Here is a 10,675-nt window from a genome sequence, read left to right as displayed (position 1 = left end):
ACGTAACCTAGTAACGACGACATAGAATAACATGATATTTCGTTTTGTTAGAACTGCACATTTGCTTAACTTTTTTCAATTACGATTACATATTTATAATTATAATGACCGATACAAGTTATTTTAAGATTTCATTTTACTGATAAACCATCCTAAACATAATAAACAATCTCTGAATTGAAGAACTGACGTCGCTACAATTTTGTGTCAATAAACCTTTTTTCTTTTTAAATACTAGAGACGTTACTCTAAAAATCGAAATCTGATATCTAGAATCGAATGCATTGATTACTTGTCAATAAAAATCATCATAAGTTAATAAATTCGATTGACAAATGTTTCAAATCCGTATCGATTAATACACTTTTAGTACGAGATCCGGCTGCAGGATTAGTGCGTTCATCGGTTTTTTGCTGAAAACCGAATTTTTGTGTATATTTATAATTAGGAGAATATATATCGACTAGGTTGCCAGTCAAAATTTGGCCGCAAGCATGTTTAATTAAAATTTTTCTAATCGATTTTTGGGAAAAAAATTCGTTCACTTGTTTTTTGAATAAAATGTAGTCTACATCACGGCAAATGATATAAAGATTCAAAAAAATCACGGTTGCCGCTTTTCACCTGGCCGCAACATCTTGGCAGCCTGGTGCAAACAGGTATGATTTCGATTCATTTTTACGTTCATAACGTACATTTATGAATCATATATCAAATTAAAGCTAATTTTTTTCTATTTATTATCATATATGGTTGCCTAATTAAATCCGGCCGCAAATAAGGGTTGCCGGCTGTTAAAAATTATAAATATTTACGCCTATTAGTACACCGACGCATTCGCGTGCGGCAGCGAAACAACGAGAAAAAGAGAGGATCGGCTGTTAATTATATTAAATCAATATTACTTTTTAAATTTGTCATTTTGAAAAGGACGACATATTTTCTTTCACTCAACCTTAAATATTCAACATCTTTAACAGCCGGCAACCCTTATTTGCGGCCGGATTTAATTAGGCAACCATATATGATAATAAATAGAAAAAAATTAGCTTTAATTTGATATATGATTCATAAATGTACGTTATGAACGTAAAAATGAATCGAAATTATACCTGTTTGCACCAGGCTGCCAAGATGTTGCGGCCAGGTGAAAAGCGGCAACCGTGATTTTTTAGAATCTTTATATCATTTGCCGTGATGTAGACTACATTTTATTCAAAAAACAAGTGAACGAATTTTTTTCCCAAAAATCGATTAGAAAAATTTTAATTAAACATGCTTGCGGCCAAATTTTGACTGGCAACCTAGTCTATATATATTCTCCTAATTATAAATATACATAAAAAGAATGCGTCGGTGTACTAATAGGCGTAAATATATATAATTTTAACAGCCGGCAACCCTTATTTGCGGCCGGATTTAATTAGGCAACCATATATGATAATAAATAGAAAAAAATTAGCTTTAATTTGATATATGATTCATAAATGTACGTTATGAACGTAAAAATGAATCGAAATCATACCTGTCTGCACCAGGCTGCCAAGATGTTGCGGCCAGGTGAAAAGCGGCAACCGTGATTTTTTTGAATCTTTATATCATTTGCCGTGATGTAGACTACATTTTATTCAAAAAAACAAGTGAACGAATTTTTTTCCCAAAAATCGATTACAAAAATTTTAATTAAACATGCTTGCGGCCAAATTTTGACTGGCAACCTAGTCGATATATATTCTCCTAATTATAAATATACATAAAAATTCGGTTTTCAGCAAAAAACCGATGAGCGCACTAATCCTGCAGCCGGATCTTAGACTATTTAATCGATGTTTTTAAGCAGGTTACCTCTCTTCGAAGATAAAATTGATAGACGTCAAATGTTGCCTATTAAATTGGCTCGACTATAATACATGTATCAAATTCCTACACAAAAATATATAATACATTTGAAAACGCATTTAAACCTGCTGCTATTTTATGTAATAATAACAGTCAATTTTATGTTTTATTATTTTATGTATTAAGTAAAATTTTCCTTTCTTTCAAACACGATATGGATCTGTTCCTAGTCTTCGAATTCTCTTTTTTATCACAGATCTATAATAGAAGATTATCTTCTATAACTATAACCCTGACTGGGATGGATGGTTGAAATTTAGAAATTTGCGACATTTTTAACTACAAATACTCAATTCAAAAACTCAGTAACATGCAATACAATACAATTAATATGCCATACATTGAACATCACTTTTTTAAACCGGGCGATAGTTGCATATAATACCATACAAATACATTCAATCGGTTTTTTTTCACAAAATTAATCACCTGTATACCCCCCCCCCCCCCTACCCATCCAACCCAGTCATATTCAAGCTATCCTCCTCCCCCTCGCTATTGTACGTGAGGTTCTGGTTCCCCTCCCTCTCCGCGTCCCTCAGGACCTTCTCGAGCCTCGGCTGTATGTCCCCCAGTAGGGCCCTTTGGCTGGGGTCCGTGGCCCAACACGACTGCATTATGTCCCAACACTCGTCCGAGAATTGGGGCAAACGCTCCGGGCGGAGCCCTGGAAAAAATGAATAAAATTATTGAATCAGCGTAAGAACAAAAGGAAACAAGTTATTTTAGCAGTAAACAATAAAAACTTTTTTATTGATCCGTCTCGAAGGACCAACGATAAGAATTAAGCTCTGCTCTCACGATGTTTTTGGTTGGAATCAATTATTAATTAAATGATAATATATCGAAACGAATATATTTCGTAGAAAAAAATACGGCAAACATAATGCCAGTGCGATCTGTTACGTTGCTGTGCCCCGCAGGTAGCTTAAATTCACTAGTCACTAATTTTTCTCCTAATCATTTCTTACACCTGATATTTTATTTACTACGTCTTCATAAAATGGAAGAATTCTTAAGAAAAATGATCACCTATTTTATATTAATTACAATTTAAATAAAATATAAATAAACACCTTTTTTCACTTTACTCCACAATTGTTCTTTATTCTGGAATGATTCAAATGCTGCGGGTAGTTTAACGGTACCAGCACACAGATACCTGAAAATAACAATATTTATAAACATCATTTTCAATGATTATTATCAAGTTGAGTACCGTTGTTTGCACAGTACAAAATTACAGAAAATCGATCCAAGATTTTACATTCACGAATGTGTAAATCGTTTCGATGCACGATGTGTAAATCGTTTTAACTTCATATTAAAATGCGATAGAAACGATTAAAAATGATATTCAGCCGCACAAAGCTTTAAGATCGCTAAAAGTATTTAGCTTTTGATTGTACCGCTTTGTACTGCTATAATATATCGTTTGTACCAGTTTGTACTGCAAAAATATCGCTATTTAAATAAAGGCGCTTTTCATTACAATAGACCCGACGCGTTTGCGCATGCCTTTGTGTAGAACTGCGCTCCTTAACAGGAATAGTTATGCAATGGCCATAAAAATCTTTAACCACCTTCCTAAGGAGCTAAGATCCCTGCCACATAGGAAACTGAAATGGCAACTCGTGAGATTCCTCGCAGAGCGTTCCTTTTACACAATGGATCTACAGTGATCACAATGGATCGCAGACTACTTCCAATATAAATTTTGAATTGTGATTTTTTTTACTTTTTTAACAATAATTGTAGACTTTGTAATGTATGTAATGATAATGTAATAAATGAAATTTTGATTTATAATTAAGGACGCGTTTACGAATCTGACTAAAATAAGCAGTTTTTCGGTGCATTTTGCGGCGAAATAGTACAAAACCAAATTTAACTAATAATTACCATAAATAGATTACTCCTTAATCTTTAAGTGGTACTAATTTTTAAGTCGAAAATTTTGGTTTATAATATTGAAAAAAATAATTTCCGTTGCCTCTTCACACAAAATTGACAATATCGTGCTGAATAAACGAGCATTTTTCTTGTATTTAATAAAACAAATTGATTTATTTAAAAATATTTTAAGTAAGTAGACATGTCTAACTCAAAAAGGTACTAGATAAAACTATCAAAATGTTACAAATAGGCTGAGAAAAAAATTAAAATCAAATCTTATTTTTTCACATATTTAGCTGTAACGCGTGATACTTATTGCATTGAAATAAGGGTTATTTTATTTGTCACTATCTTGATAAAATTTGTAATGAAATATTTTAGTAATTTAGTCGGCGCTCGGACGCCTTTGTGAGTAGACGCTGTGACGCTTGTAAGCAGTTCCTCGTTTACGAAAAGATCGCTGTACGTATACAAAATATTTGACCTAATAAACTTGATCATTGACGCATTCTGCACCGACAACCAAGGCACACCAAGGAAAGATTTTATTTATAGTTTTTCATACTTATGGGATTATAAATTTCATATTTAGTTTCTGACTTGATGGAGTGACCTGCATGTGTACTTCGAAAGTTCGAAGACTGCTACTGGAACTAATAGACGAGTAGAGCTAGGTATGCCGAGTTTGGGCTCGTTTTGTTAGTTATGTTGAGACCTTACCTCCGGACTTGATGGAGTGACCTGCAGGTGTACTTCGAAGACTGCTACTGGAACTAAAAGATGGTTAGAGCTAGGTGTGCCGAGTTTGGGCTCATTTTGTTAGTTATGTTGAGACCTTACCTCCGGACTTGATGGAGTGACCTGCAGGTGCATTTACAAAATATGTTTTATTAATTAATGTAATAATATAGTGTCGTAGTATACGTACGGTTACTTACATATTTTGTAAAATTAAATTGTAATACTGAAATGATTTAAAAGAGCAACTATGGAGTTTCTTGCCGATTCTTCTCCATAGATACTGCTTTCCGAATCGGTGGTAAATGATAAAAATATGTATTGACGTTTCAAAAGTGCTTCTCGAAGAAGTCTAATTGAATAAATAAATGTTTGAGTTTGAGTTTGAGTTTGTCGACTTATAAAAATACTACAGGTTTGCCGGCAGCTTCGCCTGCATCATTTTTAAATTTAACCCAAATTCGGCGCCATTTTGAAATTCTTTGTTAATTGACCGATTTCGTTCAAAATCGATATCTGAGGATCCTTAGGATCACAAAACAGGAAACTGTTACAAAAATTTGAAAAAGTCAACGCCATTTTGAAATTTTCTGTTATTGTACCGATTTCGTTCAAAATCGATATCTGAGGCTCCCTGGGATCGCAAAACAGGAAACTGGTACCAAAATTTTAAAAAGTCAGCGCCATTTTGAAATTCTTTGTTATTGTACCGATTTCGTTCAAAATCGATATCTGAGGATCCTTAGGATCACAAAACAGGAAACTGTTACCAAAATTGAAAAAAAGTCAACGCCATTTTGAAATTTTCTGTTATAGTACCGATTTCGTTCAAAATCGATATCTGAGGCTCCCTGGGATCGCAAAACAGGAAACTGGTACCAAAATTTTAAAAAGTCAGCGCCATTTTGAAATTCTTTGTTATTGTACCGATTTCGTTCAAAATCGATATCTGAGGATCCTTAGGATCACAAAACAGGAAACTGTTACCAAAATTGAAAAAAAGTCAACGCCATTTTGAAAATTTCTGTTATTGTACCGATTTCGTTCAAAATCGATATCTGAGGCTCCTTAGGATCACAAAACAGGAAAATGGTACCGAAATTTAAAAAAGTCAACGCCATTTTGATTTTTTTGTTATTGTACCGATATCGTTAAAAATCGATATCTGAGGATCCTTAGGATCACAAAACAGGAAACTGTTACTAAAATAAAAAAAGTCAACGCTATTTTGAAATTTTTGTTATTGTACTGATTTCGTTCAAAATCGATATCTAAAGATCTCTACGATCACAAAACCGGAAACTGGTACCAAAATTTTAAAAAATCAGCGCCATTTTGAAATTCTTTGTTGTACCGATTTCCTTCAAAATCGATATCTGAGGATCTACGATCGCAAAATAGGAAACTGGTACCAAAATTTAATAAATTCAGCTGGTAAAGAAGCAAAATATACAATTCTTGCAGTTTCTATGTCAGTTAACTGTCGAATCTTTCTGCCAGCGTAACCAGCAGAGCTGAGTTTGATCCTAAGGATCCTCAGGTATCGATTTTGAACGAAATCTGTCAATTAACAAAGAATTTCAAAATGGCGCCGAATTTTTTAAATTTCGGTACCATTTTCCTGTTTTGTGATCCCAGGGAGTCTCAGATATCGATTTTGAACGAAATCGGTACAATAACAGAAAATTTCAAAATGGCGTTGACTTTTTTCAATTTTGGTAACAGTTTCCTGTTTTGTGATCCTAAGGATCCTCAGATATCGATTTTGAACGAAATCAGTACAATAACAAAGAATTTCAAAATGGCGCTGACTTTTTAAAATTTTGGTACCAGTTTCCTGTTTTGCGATCCCAGGGAGCCTCAGATATCGATTTTGAACGAAATCGGTACTATAACAGAAAATTTCAAAATGGCGTTGACTTTTTTTCAATTTTGGTAACAGTTTCCTGTTTTGTGATCCTAAGGATCCTCAGATATCGATTTTGAACGAAATCGGTACAATAACAAAGAATTTCAAAATGGCGCTGACTTTTTAAAATTTTGGTACCAGTTTCCTGTTTTGCGATCCCAGGGAGCCTCAGATATCGATTTTGAACGAAATCGGTACAATAACAGAAAATTTCAAAATGGCGTTGACTTTTTCAAATTTTTGTAACAGTTTCCTGTTTTGCGATCCCAGGGAGCCTCAGATATCGATTTTGAACGAAATCGGTACAATAACAAAAAAAATCAAAATGGCGTTGACTTTTTTAAATTTTGGTAACAGTTTCCTGTTTTGTGATCCTAAGGATCCTGAGATATCGATTTTGTACGAAATCGGTACAATTAAAAAAAAATTATACTGCGTCCATAGATAACAGGTATACCTGTTATACGGACGCAGTATAATTTTTTTAACAAAACGAGCCCAAACTCGGCACACCTAGCTCCACTCGTCTATGAGTTCCAGTACCAGTCTTCGAAGTACACTTTGGCAAGTACTTGTTTACCAAACAATCACTGTCCAATGAAATTAGATAAATGGTATCTACTTTTGTGACCATTCAACGTTACAAACTTTACAAATCAAAGTAAAGTTAAAAAAAACATAGCAATAAAAATAAGCTCAATTATCAAGTCGTGTCAGTTTACTCATAATTTCGCCGCTTCGCGCATTTCGATGTGTGTGTGAGCCGTGCACGTGTAGTAGTAAGACTCAATACCTAAAATTGATGCGCGTCAATTTGTAAATACGTCCTTAAGTGACATAATTTGCATGCTGTTAATAACGGCTGAACATGCTGGAACTCAATTGTTAACATCTATTTGTAAGTACCATGTTTTTTGGCAAATAAATTAATTGAATTTGAATTTTGAATTTAGGATAACTCGATAAGATTATGATTATTTATAAGTTGTATACATATATTATGTGTAATAGTTAGTACTTGCATTTTATTTGTTTTCGATTGTACCGCTAAGTATATCGTTTGAAAGGGGAAAACATCGTTTGTAAATGCCTTTATTTTATGTAGGATATCGATTAAACTTTAATTTAGGTTAAGAGAAATTTATTTTTGTAAAGTATTGTAAATATTTTCATTTTATTGAAATTATCCGTTCTCGCAAGTTATACAGGGTGTAGAATAGTTATAACAAGTAATTTTGCTTATTTGCGATCGAAAAATTTGTTTGATTTTTACAGTTATCAGTTATTTCACGGTGTAGAAAAGAAAATAGTAAAAACTGTTTTTGCAGTGAAACTTCTTTATCGGGGTTGGAAAAAAATTGAGTGTAACATTTTTTCGTTACGCGCCATCTTTTTCTTATCCCTACCACGCGAGATTGACGTATTTCTGTAAAGTTACATATAGAAAATTATTTTTTGAAAAATACGGCCATAAAGAAGTTTCACTTCTTACATGTGTACACTAGTACACGCACACATTTTTTGACGTGACAACGTCTTATAATTCGATAGCGCCGGCTGCACGCACGAAAAAACATGACTCATGCGGCGTTACCTCGCTCTGAGGCGTTCCATGTAAGGCTTGAAGTGCGAGCGAGAGCGCGGAACGAGCGACAAAGAAGCACAATCGGACGTTGTCACGTTCAACTATCGTCAGTAAACCGACTTTACAGACAACCCATTTTTTTTTGTATTTTTTTTTTTTGTAATGTCACTTACCACAGCAGCACCCCCAACGCATACACATCAACAGCCGCATGATACCTGCCGGCCAGCAGCTCGGGCGCCATGTGCAGCGGCGTGCCGACCAGCGAGCCGCACACTAACGCGCCGGCCGCACAGAACCCCAGGTCCGCTAGTGCGGCCCGACCCGATGCGTCCACTACTACGTTCTTTAGCTTTACGTCCCGGTGGACTAGGCCGAGGGAGTGGAGGTAGCGCAGGCCTGGAATGGATTGAGTTTTGAAAATATTTGATTGAAGAGCTTTGAATTGTTTTGAAATGTTTTGAAATGTTCAACTAGCCGTTTCTAACTATCTGCAGACACGAAGTTAGCACAAGACCATAAAATGGCTCTGGAGCGAAATTAAAAATAAACAAATTTTTAGCCTATTATAGTATCTTCAATGAAGAAACATTTTTCAAACACAGATACTATACTGGAATAGTCTTAACTGAATTAAGTTCTGCCGATCGAATAATATTGAGTGTAGGGGAAAATGATACAATTATGACCGAAACTGGGCATAGATAATTTTACATTTACATTATGATATCAAAATTAAAAAAAAATAACGCTTACTTAGCGATAAACATAGTAGCTGAAAATTTTATACGGATTTAAATAATATTGACCGAAATACGCTACAGATACGCTATGGATACAGAATCTGCTGTTGTTTATTTTTACATTTAACTACATCGGCATCGATTACTAGAAGGACATGTTCTTAAGCGTAGATGATAAAGATTTCGCCAAGATCCGGTCCTTGTCCGTGTCATACGTGAAAATTTTAAAATATACTTTCGATGTATAAAAGTTTTTTATTAGGAATTTAAATAATTGCGATCACGAGAAAAGAAAATGTTTATCGAATGTCACGTAAGTCTTACACTAATATTATAAATCTGAAGAGTTTGTTGTTGTCAGCAACTACTGATCCATTTTGAAAAATTGTTTCGATGCTAGATAGTATATTTATCGAGGAAGGCTATAGGCTGTATATTATCACGATAAGACTAATAAGAGCGGAGCAATGCGGGTGAAACAGCGGAGCACAGCTGGTTTTTAAATACGAAAAGTTTGTATGTTTTTCTTTAACGTCGCAATAGATTGATATTATGACATTATTTTATTAGGAAGCTATAGGGTTAACGCTATATATATGCTATTTTTTAAATATGTCCAGTCTAATGCAGCTAGTTATAATATAATAGCTTTCCGCCCGCGGCTTCGCCCGCGTTTTCAAAGAAAAACCCGCATAGTTCTCGTTCCCGTGGGATTTCTGGGATAAAATCTATCCTATGTGTTAATCCAAGTCACCCTTTATATGTGTACTAAATTACATTGTAATCGGTTCAATAGTATTTGCGTGAAAGAGTAACAAACACGCACACACATCGTCACAAACTTTCGCATCTACACTAATATTATAAAGAGGAAAACTTTGTTTGTTTGATTGTAATGAATAGGCTCATAAACTACTGGACCGATTTTAAAAATTCTTTCACCATTCGAAAGCTACATTATCCACGAGTAATATAGGATAGGTTTTATCCCGGAAATACCACGGGAACGGGAACTATGCGAGTATATCTTTGAGACCGCGGGCGGAGCCGTCGGCGGAAAGCTAGTTTATAATATAAGTATACCGTCGACGACATCGCAGGCGATGCGCATGCGCTGCGCGTGCGCGAGGCCGGCGCGCACGGCCGCGTGCAGGTCGCGCGCCCACCGCTCCGACACCAGCACCACGCTCACCCCCTCGCCCCCGCCCCCGCCCCCACCCCCACCACTGCGCTGCACCAACGAGCCCAGCAGGCGCACTATGCGCGGGTGCGGGGGGATGCTCCTGAGGGACAGTCATCGTATAGTTAAGAAAGGAAGTCTACCCAGGACCGCGCTGCTAAGTATGCAAAACGTCCGCGTCGGGATAATAGTACAATGAATAAATCTCGTTTAATCATCGTATATGTAGTTCACAAAAAAGATGGTAGCGAAGTCTAGGAAGAGTGTGAAATGCTCGCTAAAATGAAGACGAATTTCAGCATATTACAAAATGCCGACCGTTTGTAATACGGCGAATTATACAATCCGACTGCGACATACACAGTACATACCCCTCGTCCCGCGTACCTTCCAATATCTTAGATATTTTACGTTTCCGATTAATATTTAGGAAATGTATAGATTTCCTAGTAAATGTGTATAAAATAATTTATTTCACACATTTCCGTACGATTTTAGAAATTACATAGATTTCCGTTAACATATATATTAATGACTAGCTAAAAACAACGAGATATTGTAAATTCACTGATGACATATTTTGTTTAACAATTCCTGACGATCTGAAAGATACTACTTCTAACGGGACTTTAAACAATACTATTCATAATATAATATCCTGGATAAATGTAATGGATTGACACCAAATTTAACAAAAACAAAATGCATACAATTTTTAAATTATA

The 10,675-nt window shown here is 35.2% G+C and overlaps 1 protein-coding gene across 1 annotated transcript in view; it reads right to left on the bottom strand.

Moving 5' to 3' along the window:
• Window positions 1–2,348: 2,348 nt before the first annotated feature.
• Window positions 2,349–10,675, bottom strand: part of LOC123703392 (dual serine/threonine and tyrosine protein kinase-like) — a 35,409-nt gene continuing 27,082 nt past the window's right edge. Inside the window, exons 19-22 of the mRNA XM_045651320.1 lie at window positions 9,854–10,053; window positions 8,201–8,426; window positions 2,976–3,061; window positions 2,349–2,566 (exon numbers count right to left, since the gene is read on the bottom strand). Of these exons, the coding sequence (XP_045507276.1) occupies window positions 2,349–2,566; window positions 2,976–3,061; window positions 8,201–8,426; window positions 9,854–10,053 (730 nt within the window). The remainder of the gene's footprint in view (window positions 2,567–2,975; window positions 3,062–8,200; window positions 8,427–9,853; window positions 10,054–10,675) is intronic.

Source organism: Colias croceus, chromosome 26, assembly GCF_905220415.1.
Source record: "Colias croceus chromosome 26, ilColCroc2.1".
NCBI lineage: Eukaryota > Metazoa > Arthropoda > Insecta > Lepidoptera > Pieridae > Colias > Colias croceus.
The sequence above is the reverse complement of the archived record's forward strand: the minus strand, read 5'-3'. Positions and strand labels throughout refer to the sequence as shown.